The 18,927-nt window shown below is 48.2% G+C and overlaps 1 protein-coding gene across 2 annotated transcripts in view; it reads left to right on the forward strand.

Moving 5' to 3' along the window:
• The window catches only part of SEC63 (SEC63 homolog, protein translocation regulator), a 61,472-nt gene that overhangs the window by 26,923 nt on the left and 15,622 nt on the right, over positions 1–18,927 (forward strand). The window contains exons 13-17 of one of the 2 annotated variants that reach the window (XM_048493294.1): positions 11,771–11,918; positions 12,906–12,988; positions 13,848–13,907; positions 15,161–15,331; positions 15,949–16,104. In XM_048493294.1, the coding sequence (XP_048349251.1) occupies positions 11,771–11,918; positions 12,906–12,988; positions 13,848–13,907; positions 15,161–15,331; positions 15,949–16,104 (618 nt within the window). The remainder of the gene's footprint in view (positions 1–11,770; positions 11,919–12,905; positions 12,989–13,847; positions 13,908–15,160; positions 15,332–15,948; positions 16,105–18,927) is intronic. The other variant, XM_048493304.1, reaches the window with a different exon arrangement.

Genomic DNA, 18,927 nt, shown 5'->3' on the forward strand with positions numbered 1-18,927 from the left:
CAAATCGGTAATAAAATCATGGGAGATGACTTCCCAAGGGCGGAGGCTACCGGGAGAGGTTTCAATAGTCCATGGGGTTTTCCGATAGGTTTGGCTTCTGCACAAAACCGAAAGCAGCCTTTAATGGCGTCCTCATCGTTCTTACATTCGCGGCGCCACCGCAACTGCCGGCGGGCTAAATGCAGAGCTTTCAAAAGCCAAAATGTCCAGCCTAACGGCATCGTGGCAAGCTTCAAGAACACCTGCTTGGCGAGGGGAGGTATCCGCACAACATTCCTCCTCGCCAAACTCCATTCTCCAAACGCGAATTGGGAGTCTCCTTCGCCGCTGGAGCAGTTTCGCAGCCCTCGCCTCCTCCAGTTCCCGCAGGAAAGGAGGAAGCGACGACTGGGAATGGGGGTGGAGGAGGAGAAGTGGGCGCTTGGAGATCGGGTGACAGCCAACCCCTAACCGGGAGGGGAGAACAGTGCGCGGAATGTCTCGTGAAGGCAGCTCCACCCCCCCACCCTCTCGGTAGAAGCGGCAGAGCCGCCACAGCCTGCTTGTTGGATTTTCCCAGGGAAAATGGACTGTAAAGAGAAACGAGAAAGAAATCGCCCAACGGGTTGTTTCTTTATGACATCTTGGGGAGGGGGTGGAAAGAGCTGCCAGGTTTTATGATCCGACTAAACTTGAAAGGGGTGTTTAGCCCTCCAGCCAGTGGCCAAGTGGAGAAGTGCTACTTTGATGGCCGCAGTCCCTTTGTCTCCCACAGTCCAGTTGAGTTCAGCACCAGAGAATTTGTTAAACAAAAAAACACACGAAACCAGCCTAGCATCTTTATTTTTCTTCAACAGGGGCTGCCCCTATGTTTTGTCCGAGGCATCCACGCGGAACCACAAACGTGAGATCTGGGTCAGGGTGCTTTAGGACAGGTTCGATTGGTAAACGCAGATTTTATTAGTTGAAAGGCTGTTTGACATCTCCCTTAGATTGGTGAAAGCAAATTCGGCTTCATGGACAGTGGATCTTTACCCTTAGTGCGTAAGAGGTCCAGAGAGGGAGAGTCAGTTCAGCGGGTAATTGGGCCAGCAGTCACTTATAGAAATTAGCAAAACCAAGAAACGACTGGAGTTCTTGGCGGTTGGTGTGGGCAGGCCATTGGAGGACTCGGCCACTCTAGCAGGATCCATTTTTAAGCCCTCGGCTAGATCCGGTAACCCAAATAGTCAATGGAGGTCTGATGAAAACAGCATTTACCGGAAGTTTGGCTTAAAGAGAACAGCCAAGCAAAGCGTTTCAATACCTCTCGAACCAATATTTCATGCTCTTTCATGGTTTGTGAGTAAAATTAAAAGCGCCATCTAAGTATGCCAACAACTCCCTTTGTACAGTAAATCATGGAGAACTTCGCTGATAAATGGCCATAAAAGTCTCCGAAATCCTAATTTCTAACCCGAATAATGGCATTATTAAATATTCAAACTGTCCAAACTTTGTGTTAAACGCGAGTCAGGTGTTCATAGCCTCCCAGCAATTCTGACTCTGCAGTAAGCTTCTCTCAAGTCCACTTAGTAAAATGCGCCCTAAGCCCAGTGCATCTAAAAGGTCCTTGATCAAAAGGCAAAAGGATATTTATTGGACAAGGAGACGCGATTGACTCCCGCCGGAGATCCAGTGCAAAAGTCAGAAGACTCCATCTTTCTTTTGACAAACAAAAGCGGGGAGCAGCGTGCGGTGTGTTTGGTAGTCTACCGTATGAACCCGGGCGAGCAAGCGTTGTTCTTATTCAAGAAGACACGCAACGTTCCTTCTCCTCATTAGGACTCATGCGGTAGATTCCTACCTTTTGGGTAGTTATGTCCTGGTTGTATGACAATTTTACAGTCGAGTGTTCCTGTGGGGTGGCAACTGATCGCATTCCCGCTTCTGAAAATCCTTCTGGCTAGACTGGCGATATGCAGGTGGGATGCCAATAGAATGGGGAGCAATCACTGAAGGAAGAATAGAGGGTGTTGTGTCCGGGGAGACGATTAGGTTTTCTCCCAATTCATGTGTTCACCGCAGGCGGGTCAGGTGAATTCTAGGATCCGCTTCTTTTCCAAATGAACTTTGGTTCATGTAACACAACCAAGGCATGCCTAAAAAACTATGGAGTGTTTGAATACCGGCTTCAAAAATAAAACTAATTTCTCCCAATGAGTCGGGCGAACGGAGGAGAACCGCTGTGTTTTGTACTGGGCCGTCCGCCGTTCCCGAAGGCTGCGCCCATTTTAGTGAATGGTATGGGCTTAGCTAGGGGAATTCGTCCCAGACCTAGCTCCTCTGCCACCTGGGGCGCGATAAGCAGTGGGAGCAGCCGGAATCCCACAAGGCCGAGGCTATAACGCGCAGTGTGTTTAAGCGGGGTTGGCTTTCAGAAATGCTTGAACAGTAATGGGAGCTTGCCTTCACTCACGGCGCCAAGCCGAGTCGGCCCATGTCCATGGGAGCTGAAGAAAGGCAAACAGCCGCTTTCCCTCACTCTGGAGTCAGCTTCTTCGTAACCGCTTTAGGACGAAGCCTGTGGAGGCCCGTCCCTGACTCCGCGTGGTGGTTTGGCAGGACGGAGTCGTGGCGAGCTGGAAGCGGTTGGTTTTGTTTCTTGGGGACAGTTGGTTTTGCTGAATGACCTGGCCACCTCCGCAGTAAAGACAATCCCAGTCGGCGGCCACGCTCAGAGGTGGTTTCGGTAGGGGCGGCTGGAGAAAGCGGCTTGACTTGGTGGACACAGTAGTGGTTTTAAGCGCATGCCTCCTTGACGGGCAGTGTTATTCCAAACGAGACGCTTCACTTCTGGGACCCTAACTGGATCCAACCTGCACAATAGTACGAGGAACCCAATTAAACACTTACGCTTTCACGTAAGCTTGCCGTCCACAGCATCCTCGAGAAGTACTAGCGATTTCACGCGCTCAAGGCCACTACAGGAGGGAAGTTTTTCCAGCAGCCGCGCATCTAAATTCACGGGCAATTCTGCAAACGGGCGTGTTGTCTTGCTGGATGGTTTTGATGGTGCCGGATGATAGCTTCATTCTCGGCGCCTGGATCTTGAAAGCTCTTAAAGACTTGGAGGAATGCGGGCACTGTGTGAGAGTCCTCATCCTACAAATCCAAAAGAGTCCACGAATCCAGTCGTTGCCGTTCCCATCCAGGACTGGAGCCGAGCGTCCCGTGATGCCAGCTCTCGTGACCGGGTATAAATCATCATAGTCTTCCGGCGGCATTGAGTTGCAAGATGAAGTAGGGAAGTTTGAAGCGGTCCTATCAAAGCGGGCTGGTATCGAGGGCCGATAGCCCCCCGCTCGACGGTTCTTGGCCTGCTGGGGAGGTGGTTCTTGCGCCGGTTGAGCAGGTTGGGCAGAGCAGCTGCTGTTATGCGGGGGGGCCGAATCCGAAGGCGCTGGCGGTGTACGCTGGCGCTTGGGTGGCAGGACTCCAGGTATGCGCGGCCCCCCTGGTACCGGCATGATCAGTAACAGCATAGACTCCAACTTACAGGGCTTCCTGGTCTGCTGCCTCCTTAGTTTTTCCTCCAACGCAGCCAGATCCTCCTTGCGAAGAGGTCAATGCATCCTGCAGTGCTTATGCAAAAGCAGCTTTCTTCTACGTTCCACCAGCCAGTTCGTCCCCCGCTTAAAGGGCTTCAAGTGAGCTCACTTTGCGTCGCGGTGAGCTCCGAGGCACGCTTTCAGCGTTGTCGCTGTAAATCCAGTCTGGAATGTTCCAGGACTTTATCATGGACTGAATTGCGAAGATTCTTAGCATATTGTCGCTGGAGCTGCTCTGCACGGTCCAACTCGAGTTGGAACTTCTTTGCGCTGCTGTTCCCGGTCCCTCTGCAGGTTTTCGGCGCTCTTGCCGCAACTGTGCCCGCTCCTCCTCCCATAGCTGGCGTTCCAATGTTCCATGCCGCTGGGCATCTCGCGAAAGTCGCCTCTAATTTCCTCATCCCAGTCCCTCTCACCGAGCGGGAGAGGAAACCGTCCGCTGGGAATGCAGGTTTTTTCGGACTTTTCGCCGTCTGGAATGCGAGACATCGGAGACACCGTAGCGCCCGTAGCCACGGTGGCTCCCCCAGGCACACCTCAGCGCGTCGCTGGCCCGATTAGGGTCCGACAAAGCGATACGGATACCCTCCCAATTCCAGAGTTTTAGTCCCGTCACTTTGGACGGCCCCAGTGCTGTACGCCGTGGTTGGGGAGCATCACCAAAATACGAAGTCCAGGAATCGCTCAATGGATTCCTGGGTTGCCGCGATGAAAGGTGGTCAAGCCCGCCTCCTCCATGACAGGTTGCATCTGAGGTTTGTAATCCACAATCAAAACGGGTAGAGATCCCATCCACAGGCTCGATCCATAGATGTTTCCAAACGCGACTCATGGAAGTCCTCATGGTCGCCGGAAGCTACCGCCCTCGCTCCAACGGAGTAAAGGAAGACTTCGCGCTGATACGAGACGGAAAGAGCCACCAGCGAGGCCCGCTCTCTGCCCGGTTCCTCCAGATCCAGAAGGGAAAAGTCGGAGCCCTTTGCGGGCTACCGCATCTTCCGCGAAAGTAACATTCAACCTCTCCATCGCGAAGACAAGCAGGTCCACTGCACAGGAATATAGATGAATTAGGATTCCTCGCCACAATGTAAGGAATTCCCACAGGAAAAAGCAGAAATAAAAGGCTTTTTGGGAGTAAAGTCCATTTATTAAGACATCTTAGAAAGCTCAAGTACACGCAGTGGCAGGAATGGCACTTTCCCGCCAGAAGTACAGGTTATAACACCATCTTCAACGCATCATCCCCCTTCCCGCAGCTCTACGGGAACGAGTTAATATCATCTCCCGCTAAAGATAAAGTCTCCTACCATGGGCATCTGGCCCATCGCCCGCTGAATGGGATACCCGCAAGGTTACTTCAACAACAACACCATTGAATCCTTTACAGATAGTGTAAAAGAATTCCGCAGAAGCAGAAACAAAGGCTTTGGGAGTAAAGTCCATTTTATTAAGACATCTTAAACTCAGGCACAAGCAGTGACGGGAATGGCGCTTCCGCCAGAAGCACAGGTTATAACACCATTCACCCATCCCCCCTTCACTTGCTTCCCGCCAGGAGCGGTCTTCTCAGCATAAAGATAAAGTCTCCGCCCGATGCATCCACAGCCCATCGCCGGGCTGTGAGATACACTCAAGGTTACTTCACCATCAACACCGTGAATCCTTTACACTCTGCCTCCCCTAAAGACCCTTCCCCAGGTTTTATCGCGGAAAGCGTTGGAAAGCAGAAATAAGGGTAAGGGGCTTCAATATTTACCGGAATAAACCCATTGATTATACCCAGAATATCCCACCAAGAGACTAAATATTGGCGTTCGCGATTAAAAGCGGAAGTCAGGATAAGCGTCAATTTAAAGTGCTTGTGGCCATCAATAATATCTCCGGTCGTGCGAAGCATCGAGCGGGGAGCCTCTTGAGCAAGCTGGAATGGAAGACGGGATGGATGTTACTAAAGAGTTAGGCGAATCTGGCGGACAGTGACATCATTAATCACTTTAGTAATCTGAAAAGGTCACAAATCTCTTGTAGAAGTTTGGAATATTTATGCGCGTCTCTGAGATTTTTTGTAGATAAATACGCAGGGAACCCCTGCGCCAGAGGAAAATCCCGGTGTTTATCCGCTTGCAGTTTTTGGGAGTCCTTTGCTTGTTGTAAGGCGGTCTGGACCGACTTTCATCCCTACGGCTAGGGATAGAAATCCGTGTTGAAATTCTGGGGGGGGTCCACCGAAAGCTGCTCTGCGGGTAGTTGTAGCAGCGGCTGGGGACGATGCCTGAGGGAGTTTTCTTTGTACTACTATGAACACATTGTTGTAAGCATTACTCCATAAGCGGAATAAGCTTCGCGCAATTGTCTTGGTGGTAGTTGGTGTAACAGCGTAAATATACGAGGTTCTGTTAAGTTCTCTCCGTCTAGCCCGTCACTTTTGAGCGATGGTAGAGTGACTGACGGCGACTAACAACTAGCAGCTTTCACCAGAACTTTGAAGAGATGAATTGGGGGCAGCGGTGGGAAGACCACCTTGAAGGCGGAATGGAGGCGGTAAGCATGTTGAATAAACAGCCGTGCCAACTTAGGGCCGAGGAGGATGGAAGCACATGGAATAAAATGGGCTTGCTTAGAATAAGTCTACCACCACCATAAACCGTGTTGCCATGACTTCGGGCAAATCTGTAATAAAATCATGGGAGATGACTTCCCAAGGAAGGAGGCTACGGGAGAGGTTTCAATAGTCCATGGGGCTTTCGGGATGGTTTTGGCTTCTGCACAAACGAGGCAACCTTTAATGTATGCCTCAATGTCTTCATTCGCGGCGCCACCAGAACTGCGGCGGGCTAAATGCAGTTTTCAAAAGCCAAAATGTCCAGCGAGCAGACCGTGGCAAGCTTCAAGAACACCTGCTGAGGAGGAGACGACCGCCAACATTCCCCCTCGCCAAACTCGATCTCAAGCGCGAATTGGGAGTCTCCTGGGCAGCTGGAGCAGTGCAGCCCGCCTCCTCCAGTTCCGCGGAAAGGAGGAAGCGAGACTGGGAATGGGGGTGGAGGAGGAGAAGTGGGCGTTTGAGATGGGGTGACAGCCAACCCCTAACTGGGAAAGAACAGTGCGTGGAATGTCTCGTAAGGCAGCTCCACCCCACGGGTAGAAGCGGCGAGAAGCGTCAGCCAGTTTGTTGGATTTTTTCAGGAAAAATGGACTGTAAAGCGAGAAAAGTCATTGCCAGAAGTTGTTTCGCGAGGACATCTTGGGGGGGGGGTGGAAAGGACTGCCAGGTTTTATGATCGACCAAACTTGAAGGGTGCTTAGCCTCCAGCCAGTGGCGTAAGTGGAGAAGTGCTATTTTGATGGCGCGGTCTCTTTGTCTCCACCAGTCAGTTGAGTTAGGCACCAGAGATTTTTGAGCAAATAAGCACGGAACAGCCTACCATCTTTATTTTTCTGCAACAGGGGCTGCCCCAAAGTGCTGTCCGAGGCATCCGAAGACCACCGTGAGATCTGGGTCAGGGTGCTTTAGGATAGGTTGATTAGTAGCAGATTTTAATAGTTGAAAGGCTGTTTGACATTCCTCAGACCAGGAAAGGGACCCGGGCCCGGACAGTGGATCTTTACCCTTAGTGCGTAAGAGGTCTGTGAAGGAGAGTCAGTTCAGCGGGTAGGTGCGCCAGAAGTCCGCGATAGAAATTAGCAAAACCAAGAAGCGACTGGAGTTCTTCGCGGTTGGTGGGGGCGAGCCATTGGAGGACTCGTCAATTTTAGCGGGATCATTTTAGCCCTCGGTGAGATCCGGTAACCCAAATAGTCAATGGAGGTCTGATGAAAACAGCATTTACCGGAAGTTTGGCTTAAAGAGAAGTTGTCAAGCAAAGCGTTTCAATACCTCTCGAACCAATATTTCGTAACTCTTCTATGGTTTGTGAGTATTAAAAGCGTCATCTAAGTATGTAACCATGTACAGTAAATCATGGAGAACTTCGTTGATAAAGGGCCATAAAAGCTCCGAGGGCTTCACTTAACCCGAATAATGGCATTATTGATATTCAAACTGTCAAACTTTGTGTTAAGCGCGGTCAGTGTTCATAGCCTTCAGCAATTCTGACTCTGCAGTAAGCTTCTCTCAAGTCAATTTAGTAAAATGCGTCCTTTGCGGTGCATCTAAAGGTCCTTGATCAAAAGGCAAAAGGATATTTATTGGACAAGGAGACGCTATTGAACCTCGATAATCTGTGCAAAAGCGTAAAGACCCATCTTTCTTTTATGAAACAAAAGCGGGGAGCAGCGTGTGTTGTGTTTGGTAGCCGCCGTATGAACCCAGCGAGCAAGGTTCTTGTCTAGAAGACACGCGAAGTTCCTTCTCCTCATTAGGACTCATGCGGTGGAATTCTACCTTTGGGTAGTTGTGCCCCTGGTTGTATGACAATTTACAGTCGAGTGTCTCTGTGGGGTGGCAACTGATCGCATTCCTGCTCCTGAAAAAACTCTGGCTAGATCATGATATGCAGGTGGGATGCCAATAGAATGGGGAGCAATCACTGAAGGAAGCCAGGAGGGTGTTGTGTCCGGGGAGGCGATTAGGTTTTCTCCCAATTCATGTGTTCACCTTGGGGAGGTCAGTGAATTCTAGGATCCGTTCTTTCCAAATGAACTTTGGTTCATGTAACAATAACAAGGCATGCCCAAAACTATGGAGTGTTTGGCCACTGGCGCCAGCAAAGCAATTTTCTCCCAATGAGTCGGTATAGCGGAGAGGAGCGGCTGTGTTTGTACTGGGCGATCGCCGTTCCCGAGGGCTGCGTCGGCTGGAGTGAATGGTATGGACAGCCAGGGAATTGATCCCAGACAGCTCCTCTGCCACCTGGGGCGCATTAAGCAGTGGAACGGCGGAATCCCACAGGGCGGGCTATAATGCGGTGTGTTTAAGCGGGGTTGGCCAGAAGCCGCTTGAACAGTAATGGGGCTGCCTTCACTCACGGCGTCAGGAGTGGACCCATGTTATGGGAGCTGAAGGCAAACAGCTGCTTCCCCTCACTCTGGAGTGCGCTAGCCGGTGACGCTTTAGGCGAGCCTGTGGGGCCCGACCCTGACCTGCATTAATTTGGTTTGGCAGGCCAGAGTCGCGGCGAACTGGAAGCGGTTAGTTTTGTTTCTTGGGGACAGTTGGCGGCTGAATGACCTGGCCACCGCCCAGTGAACACAATCCCAGTCGGCGGCGGCGTTCAGAGGTGGTTTCGGTAGGGGCGGCTGGAGAAAGCGGCGAGTGGACACAGTAGTGGTTTTGGTGGGCGGCCTCCTTGGCGGGCGTGTTATTCCAAGCGAGGCGCCACTTGGGACTAACTGGATCCAATCTGCACAATGATGCGAACCGAATTAAAAGCTTACGTTTCCGCGTAACCTTGCCGTCCACAGCATCGAGAAGTATTAGCATTTCATGCGTTCAAGGCCCTCAGGAGGGAAGTCGAGCAGCCGCGCCGCGAAATTCCGGGCAAGTGCAAGCGGGCGGTTGCCTTGCTGGATGGTTTGATGAATGCCGGATGATAGCTTCATTCTCGGCGCCTGGATCTTGGCAGCTCTTAAAGACTTGGAGGAATGCGGGCACTATCTTGAAGTCCTCATCCTGCAAATCAAAAGAGTCCGCGAACCAATCGTACGCCCCATCCAGGACTGAGCGATGTCCCGTATTACCAGCGCTCAGACGGTATAAATCATCATAGTCTTCAGTGGGCATTGAGTTGCAAGATGAAGTAGGGAAGTTTGGAAGCGGTCCCATCAAAGCGGGCTGGTATCGAGGGCCGATAGTAGCCCGTTCGGCGGCTCTTAAGCCTGCTGGGAAGGTGGTTCTTGTGGGTTGAGCAGGTTGGGCAGAGCAGCTGTTGTTATGCGGGGGGGGCGAATCCGAAGGCGCTGGCGGTGCAGCTGGCGTTTGGGTAGCAGGACCGAATGCGTGGCCCCCCTGGTACCGGCATGATCAGTAACAACATAGACTCCAACTTACAGGGCTTCCTGGTCTGCTGCCTCCTTAGTTCCTCTCCAGCAGCCAGATCACGCTAGCGAAGAGGTCAATGCATCCCGCAGTGCGCATGCAAAAGCAGCTTTCTTCTACGTTCAATTTAGCCAGTTAGGTCCCGTTTAAAGGGCTTCAATTGAGCTCACTGCGTCGCGCCAGAGCCTGAGGCAGCTTTCAGCGTTGCCGTTGTAAATCCAGTCTGGAATGTTCAGGACTTTATCATGGACTGAATTGCGAATATTATTAGATTTGGGCGGCGTCTTTGTACGGTCCAGCTGGAGCCTGGAACTTCTTTGCGTTGCTGTTCGGTCCCTCTGCAGGTTTTCGGCGCTCTTACTGCAGCATGCCCGTTCCTCCTCCATAGCTGGCGTTCCGCGGTTCCAATAAGCGGGCATCGCAATGCGCCCACTTCCTCATCCCAGTCCCTCTCACCGATGGGAGAGAAGCAGTCCAACTGGAATGCAGGCTCTTCCGGACTCTTATTCGTCTGGAAGGCGAGACGCCGGAGACACCGTAGCGCCCGTAGCCACGGTGGCTCCCGAGGCACACCTCAGATGCGTCGCTGGCCAGGATGGAGGTCGATTGGGGAAGCGATAGGATACCTCCCAATTCCAGAGTTTTAGTCGGTGTCACTGGGCGGGCCCAGTGCTGTACGCGGTGGTTCCTTAGAACATCACCAAAATACGAGTCAGAATGGATTCAATGGATTCCTGGGTTGCGCATGAAAGGTGGTCAAGCCGTCTCCTCCATGACAGGTTGCATCTGAGGTTTGTAATCCACCGCAGCGGGTAGAGATCCGATCCACAGGCTCGATCCATAGACAGCGCCCCAAAGCGACTCATGGAAGTCCCCATGGTGATCGTCACGTCCCACTGGATTTCAACGGAGTAAAGGAAGACTTCGTGCTGTCTGGCGAGGCGAGAAGAACCACCAGGCCGTTCTCTGCCCGGTTCCTCCAGATCCAGAAGGAAAGGTGAACCTGCGGAATACCGCTTTATCCGCAATAACAACCTCGCCGCCAAGACAAGAGGTCCTGCACAGGAATATAGATGAATTAGGATTCCTGCCACAATGTAAGGAATTCCCATAGGAAAAAGCGAAATAAAAGGCTTTTTGGGAGTAAAGTCCATTTATTAAGACATCTTAGAAAGCTCAAGTACGCAGTGGCAGAATGGCACTTCAGCCAGAAGCACAGGTTATAACACCATTCACCCCATCCCCTTCCCGCAGCACCATGGGAGCGAATTAATATCATCTCAGCGCAAAGATAAAGTCTCATGGGCATCGGCTTATCGCCCGGGCTGTGGAATGCACTCAAGGTTACTTCACCATCAACACCATTGAATCCTTTACAGATAGACCGTGGACACCACAACAAAATGACTGCCACAGGAAGCAGTCCCTCAAAATGGTTGCCATTATTACAGTTGCCATTATTACAAAAATGGTTGCCACCTATTACAGTGAGGTGGAGAAAAGTTTTTAGGGAAGTGGTTATTTGTCAAAGTTTCAAATGGGGTGCTACAAAACCACTAGTGTGCACAGGTGCCGCTTTGGACATCGCTGGCATAGGAAATCCCTTGAACCTGCTCTGGGCTATATCTGCAACTCATCACTTCTGACATTGCCTTAATAGAAATCTGGCATTGCTTGTGGGTGGGAGAGAGGGTGATCTCCTGGAACAGGCTGCTAATTCAACTGGTCTGAAGTTGGTGACTGCCTTGGCTGGAAGGGGACACCGGAAGAAGAGGGAAGGCACCATGTTTGTCACTTCTGTTGCTTTCAGGCTGTGTGAAGTGCTCGTCGACCACTGATTTATGTGTTCAGCAAACTGTGAAAATTAAAATTGTGGGGAAAGGCTGATGCCTTCTTTTCCCCCGAGTTTCACAGCTGAGATGGTTGTCCGTGGTAGCTATACTTCCAAAATATTTTGCTGTAACAGAGAGAGGATGGGCATGAGAGATGCTGCAAGAGGGTTAGGGACCTTCCCTGTGAAATTTTTCTACACTGCTTGCTATTTATAATTCTGTTTGATTCACAGCTGCATATGTTGTGTTCAATACTTGTGTATCTTTTAATATCAATAATGATTTGCACAAAATGGGAATATTGTCCTTGACATTGCTTAGACTGCTAGGTTTAAATTAGCAATGTTTATACACCAAATTATCTACTTTCTGGTTTTGTGTGTTTAACACAGTACAAAATTAAAACTATACAAGATTTGGTGAGTTTAAAAGCATCAGATCGTCACAATTTACTGCACTTCCTTGAAGATGAGAAATATGAAGAAGTTATGGCTGTCCTTGGAAGTTTCCCACATATCACTATGGATATAAAATCCCAGGGTAAGAAATTATATTGCTGTAAGTATCCTCTCTCAGAGCTGAATAAAAAGTATCTCCTTACAAGCTTTAACTTGCTCAAAGAACAGGATGGTATCTATCAGTTTCTCCATATTATAGAAGTTCTATTATATAATTCTGTGAGAATTGTGAGATGTGGAAATAATGTGGAGATTTCATCTCTTCAGAAATCTCTCCTGTAGGATTATCTAAACTGTCAGGGGCTTGAGCAAACTCCCCTGGATATTCAGCTGTTATCAGTATTCTGTCTCTTCTGGAGGTTTAGACCTCCATAGCATGGGTTTTGGGTTCTTTTCTTGTTAGGGTAATTTAAAAAAAGGTTCATACCTGGTGGGTATTTTGGAGACTGCTACATTATCTTTGAGTGAAGCATTTTGTGACTTTGTCAGCTACTTGGGGGTCAGTTTCTTTACTCTTGGATGCAGTGATTTATGCCCTGATTTTCAGGCATTTCCCAGGGCAGCTCACATCATTCTAAGCACTGATCCCTTCTCTCAGGTTTGCCAGTTCAAAAGACAAGACAAATCAGAGAAGAAGAGAGGTGGGAAAATGTTGAGGGCAGTGAGCTTCACAGTGTGACGATGAAGTGAGCTCTGTATCCATCTGTGGTCAAATCAGCCTCCCTTCCTGGTCTTCTTGAGATGGAGTCCTCCTTTGTACTGCTAATCCCCATCTTGTACCACTCTCAGGAGCTACTGTGTGGGTCAGAGTTGTCTTGGTGTCTGCCTTATCATTTTCTTTGTGTGAAATGGTCTTAATTCCCTTGGGACGTTGAAAGATCGTTGGAGCACCTATCCTAAGTTCAGCTTGTGGTCCTGGCTTGACTAATCACTACTTAGTAAGCCTGCATATTCTCAGCAAGACTATATTCATGTCCTTCACAGTTTAGTAACTTATTGATGTGAGCTACATAATTGGAAAACTAGTGTATATTGAAATTATCGTTTTTTCTCCAACATAACATCTCAGTTCTAGATGATGAAGACAGCAACAATATCACAGTGGGATCCTTAGTCACAGTTCTGATCACTCTAACAAGACAGACAATGGCTGTAAGTATTCACTGTTCTTAACACTTATTTTTGCAAACTGTTCTTGAGATTATTTAGTGTCATTAACTTGTTAAATGCTTTTTAAGTGAAAGAACCAGATTTTCCATCCAGCTGCATCTTTAGCTTTGAAAATATGAAATAATTCTGTTTCCATGGCTTTGTATACTCAAACAAAAACAGTCTATTCTAAGGCAACAAAGTTTCTGTGACTAGAGAAGACTAAGATACCTAAGTCCCTCCCCAATTGCCTTGTGGCTGGAAATTGTGGTCAGGATTTCTTCTTGTGTGTTACATATTTATCAAAGGTTGAACAAAAAGTAGAGTTCTTAAACTAGCTGGTGAAGTCAAACTGCTGTTTTTATATTGTTGTCGCCTTATAGAGACCCAAAGGAGTTAGAATTTCAGGGTCCATCATAACATTTGAGGCCTTTCTTAGTAAATATAGCTGTAATACAATCCTGAATGGACAGAAAATGGGAGGTAGACATTAAGATCCCAGTGAAACAAATACCAGTCTGTACTGAGTGAAGATTTCATGTATGGTACCACATGCATGGACTATGGTGTTCATTCTATTATATTCACTGACTGCTGTTTTAGATCCAAGTAGCCAGTGTTCTGTTTAGAACTCTGGGAGTTTAATGTGTGTATTTTAATGATATAGAGAAATATCTCAGTGAGAGGCTGCTGTAACATTTTTCTAAAATAACTGTTATATCTGATTGTGTGTGTAGTATTGAATAAATATTAAATTCTTCCAGGTTATTAAAAAGATGCAAGGCGTGAATAACATAATATATGTTTTGTTGTCATTGGTAGGACAGGGAAACTAACAGGTTTGGTTTGCTTCTCTGTTTAGGAAGTGTTTGAAAAAGAACAGTCTACATGTTCAGCTGAAGAACAGCCTGCAGAAGATGGGGTAAGTCAGGAACTGGTGGTCTTGAGTGATGGGCAATAACTTGAAGTCCTTAAACTTAACAAAATCATGTGCAAAAAGACACATGGCTATACTTGAATAAGAGCACCACAGCTTGAAAATCAGCTTCCGACTCACTGGGTGGGAAATCCCTTCTACAACAATCACTGCTGTACCTGTTTCAACTGACAGATCTAAGTGCGGTCAGTAGTTGTGCAGCAGAAGTGAGGAAGTAGAATTCTTCTGCAGTAGAAAATAGTCCCAAAAATAGTGCCCAAACACCAAACCTTCTCCTTGCCCTAGCCCAAACAGCAAACTGCCCTGCCCCACTGGGCCCAACAACAGCCTCCCCATCTCCCACCCTCCCACTGCCCAAACACCAAGCCAGGCCCAGCTGGATGGTGGTGGCAAGCTGGGTCCCACTGGGTCCAGCAACAGCCCGCCCCGTCAGCCCTAACACCAAGCCTCTCCCCTAGCCCAACCAAGCAGGGCCCAGTGGGACAACGGAGGCAAGCTGCCTTCCCCACCGGGGCTGGCAACAGCCTCCTCATTCTCTATTCCCCCCCCACCCCGTGCCCAGCCCAAATACCAAGCCAGTCCCAAATACCAAGTTGGAAGACTGTTGCCAGATCCAGTGGGGCAGGGTGGCTTGCTGCTGCTGTTCTGTCAGGCTAGGCTTAGTGTTCAGACTGGAGGGAGGGTGGAATACAATGGCTCGACTGGCCCCACATGGGAGGGTGGCTTGTCACTGCTGTCCCACCAGGCCCAACTTGGTCAGGGGGAAAGATGGAGGAGAACGGGGAGGCTGTTGCCAGGCTCAGCTTGGTGTTTTGGGAACTAGGACCCAATAGAAGCATTCTACAACAGAGGTCCAGGAAGTGGTGACAGATGAATTCCCAGTTGTACGTAGTTTTTTTGTGGGAAAGAGTATAACAGAGACCCAGGAGGTTTTTTTCTGCCTTCCTTTCACAGTCATTGACTCCTCCTCTGCTGGGGTTGCCATCTCACTTTACCAGATGGCAACTAGGTTGTCAGGTAGCCTCTTGCCAGGTTCCCCCGCATCCTCCTCTAGCCATGCTGAAATGGTTCTCAGAACCTCAGCACAGTTCTTGCAGCTGCCCTTGCTTAAAGATTGGTGGGGTTGCTAATGTTGTCATGAGTTGCTCCTAAGGCTTTGTAGAGATCTTAAGGTTCTTCCAACATTTAGAATGATCGAGTAGCTGTTCTAACATTAACCTTGCTTGTTGTGTCTGCAGCAAGGAGATGCTAATAAAGTTAAGAACAGAGGATGGCAGCAGAAGAATAAAGGCACCAAGAAGACTTCAAAATCAAAGAAAAAGAAACTTTTGAAGAAGAAACCTGTTCCTGCGCCTTTGCAGCAAACAAAGCAGCAGAAGCAAAAGCAAGCAAATGGGGTAGTTGGGAGTGTATGTGAACTCAAATGCATGGGGGGGAGGGGGTGCCGCAGTGACGTGTAGCAGAAAGTGCAGTGCCAATCACTGGATAATGCCCTTGGGCAAAGAGTGAATTTGAACTTACCTCCCTTCAAAGTGTTACACAAATTGAAACTCTGTAATGAAATAGCACACACGTTGAAATACATAATATCTAAATCATTTCCATCATGGAAGACCAAAGCGCCTGCCTTTCCAGGACTAATGCTGGTAACACAGCCTTGGTGAAAGGGATGGATTGGCTCTTGGGCACGCTTGTTAGCCAGACTGGTTCTAAGGAATGAGGGTTCAGCAAACTCTCACTAGCCCTTTTGTCTGCATCATGATTGGTGAAATCATTTCCATTTCAATAACACCATTACTATTTAACAGTGCGGCTTTTTTCTTTATTTGATTTGTATATTTAAGTTGCCACTCTTCTGTAGGGTATTCTCTAAATGCACGTAAGAGACCATTTGTGAGAACCCAAGATGCAAAATGTGGCATATTAAAGTGCAATTTCAACTTCCAACTATCAATCAGCTGGGAAGTTCTCGAATTCTGCCATTGTCTAGAACTAAAAGAACTGCATGTGGGTTTTCCTCTTTCAGGAAGTTGTAAAGGAGGAGGAGGAGGATGCTTCTGATAAAGGCAGTGAGTCCTATGAAGACGACACTAACAGAGATTCTCTAAGTGACAAAGATGAAGGAAGCGATAGAGATTCTGACAGAGAGCCTGACGAGAAACAAAGCAAGGATGATGAAGCTGTAAGTGGCAGGTCTCAAGAGCATGTGGTGTCGCTGCTCTGGGGCTGCAGAAAAAAACCCATGTGTAGCAAGTGTGCCATATGTCACCAGGAGAACTCTTCTTTGCCCTTCGTCAAAGTGCCTATTGGCTTCAAAGTAGAGAACACTATCTTCTGTGAATAGAGTCAAAGTGCCTATTGGCGTCAAAGTAGAGAACACTATCTTCTGTGAATAGAGAATGATACAGAACATACAGGCTGTTCAAAAGGTATAATTAGTTGGTTTGTGAATGGGCTTGCTGTAAAACTCCCCATATGAAATCTGTGCTTGTAGCCATGATGGCACACTGAACACCGTGTTGTGTAGGTATACATACTCTTGGTTATAGAACTGGGATCCTGAAAAGCGAGTTGTTTGGCCTTTCTCCTACATTGCTTGCTCTATTACACCTGATTTCTGAGAAAAGTGATGAATGCTTTCAAGTAATTGCAATTGCAAATTTGCTTGAGAAGATACCCACTTTGGCTGTAGAATGCACAGTGCAGTAGGTTATTTCTTATTATAGCATAGAGAGGTACTAGGGGACTATGATGAGAGCCTTCAATTATATAGTAGCCTTTATCAATTTAAGGGAAATGTATCACACTTTCTAAAGAACTAATTTTCTGCTCTTTCATAGATATTAAACTTACCTGACAGTTATATGTGCCAAAAGTATAACCAACAAACAAATATGCCAATAGGAATTTGTGTACTGTTTTTATTTCAAACTAATATTAATAATACAAAATAAACAACTTAGTATTTGCCCTACAAAGTTTTTGTGCAACAATCCAACAGATGAAGTGTTAATCACCACACTTGTTATGCAGAGTTTTAAGAGATATACATGTAATGCATCAGTTCAAGAGTTTTAGGTCACACTTGTTACAATATTGTATCTTATCCCTTCCACGGTGTAATTCAACAGGTCAAGTGTAAATTGCTTGATCCCTTCCAGTCTGGTTTCCGTGCTGGGCATGGGACGGAGACCGTCCTCGTCGCTGTCACAGATACGCTCCGCATGCAGCTTGACTGAGGTGGATCGGCGCTGCTGGTGCTGTTAGACCTTACCGCAGCGTTTGATGTGGTCGATCACGACCTTTTGACCCACCGCCTGGCAGCTTCCAGGGTGCGGGGTACTGTCTTTCAGTGGATTACCTCGTTTCTCAGTGGAAGGGGTCAGCAGGTGTGGTGTGGGGACCAGGCCTCCCAAAGGTGCCCGCTTCATTGCGGTGTACCCCAAGGGTCCTTACTATCCACGCTCTTGTTTAACATCTACATGTGACTCCTTGCTCAGTTGGTGCGGAGCTTTGGGCTGGTCCGTCATCAATATGCTGATGATGCCCAGCTCATCTAGTTAATGGAGGGGAGGGCGGCCTCTGCCCCTGCAGCTCTGCCCCATTGTTTGGAGGTGGTCGCTGGTTGGTTGAAGCAGAGCAGGTTGAAACTTAATCCATCGAAATTGGAGGTCCTTTGACTGGGTTGTGATGGGGGATTTCGGGATTTTCAGCCGCTGGTTTTGGAAGGGGTCTCACTGGCCCCTACTTCTTCAGCTCACAGTCTGGGGATCCACCTGGACTCTTCTCTTTCTATGGAGGTTCAGGTTACCCAGATTGCTTTTTTCCATCTTCGCCAGGCCCGGCGGCTGGCCCCTTACCTCTCCCAGGTCGACCTGGCCACAGTTTATCCATGCAGTGGTCACCTCCAGGCTGGACTATTGTAACTCGCTCTATGCGGGCCTTCCCTTGCAGCTGATTCGGAAACTGAAGCTGGTCCAGAATGCGGCGGCTCGACTTCTTATGGGTGGTTCTTTTAGAGATCATATTACCCCCGTGTTGCGCTGCACTGGCCCTCATACCTACGTGACCGTCTTACCCAATGTGTTCCAAGCAGACATCTGCGATCTATGGAGGCTAATTTACTGGCAGTCTCCCGCCCCTCAATGATGGGGCTGGCCTCTACCTGGGCCAGTGCTTTTATGGCCCTGGTCCCTGCCTGGTGGAACACTCTTCCATCTGCTGTTAGGGCCCTGTTGAACCTTGGTGAGTTCTGCAGGGCCTGCAAGACTGAGTTGTTCCATCGGGCTTTTGGGGAGGCAGGCCGAGGATTGCCCCCATATTATATTCTTACCCCATCTCTGGCATTGCCTTGTACTGTATTTTGTACTGTATTTTTGATATTTCTGGCATTGCTGTTCCCCTCCCGGCCTTTGGATCGGACACCATCAATCAGTCAATTAACGTGGGTTTTAGATACTGCTTCTACAGTGATTTCAGGGATTTTAATGTTATATATATTTTTATATTCTGTATTATACTTTGTATATTTGTATTTTATTGTTGTATTGTTGCTATTGTACACCGCTCAGAGCCCTTTGGGGGATTGGGCGGTCTATGAAATCTAATAAATAATAACAACAACAATAAATGTAATTCAATAGTTATTAGCTAGATGATATCCTGATAGAGTAATAAGGAAGGCCCCTTTTTAACGCCTGGTGTACCATCTGCTTTAATTCTGGCTTTCTGCTCCCCTCCGGGGGGGTGGGGGTAGGATCAGACACCAACCACTAAATTATGGGTGGGCTTTACGGTTGCTACTGATTTTATTGTATTTTATTGAATTTTAACTGGCTTATTCGATTTGTCTTTTTGTAATTTGTTATTTATTGTCTATTTGTATGCTGTAAACTGCTCTGAGCCCTTCGGGGGTAGCGCGGTCTATCAAGTCGAATAAATAATAGTAATAGTAATTAATAATTAATAATAAAAGTGCTGATAATTATGAATCCTTTTAGCTAGG

This window comes from Sphaerodactylus townsendi, linkage group LG01 (assembly GCF_021028975.2).
Source record: "Sphaerodactylus townsendi isolate TG3544 linkage group LG01, MPM_Stown_v2.3, whole genome shotgun sequence".
NCBI classification, from domain to species: Eukaryota; Metazoa; Chordata; class Lepidosauria; order Squamata; family Sphaerodactylidae; genus Sphaerodactylus; species Sphaerodactylus townsendi.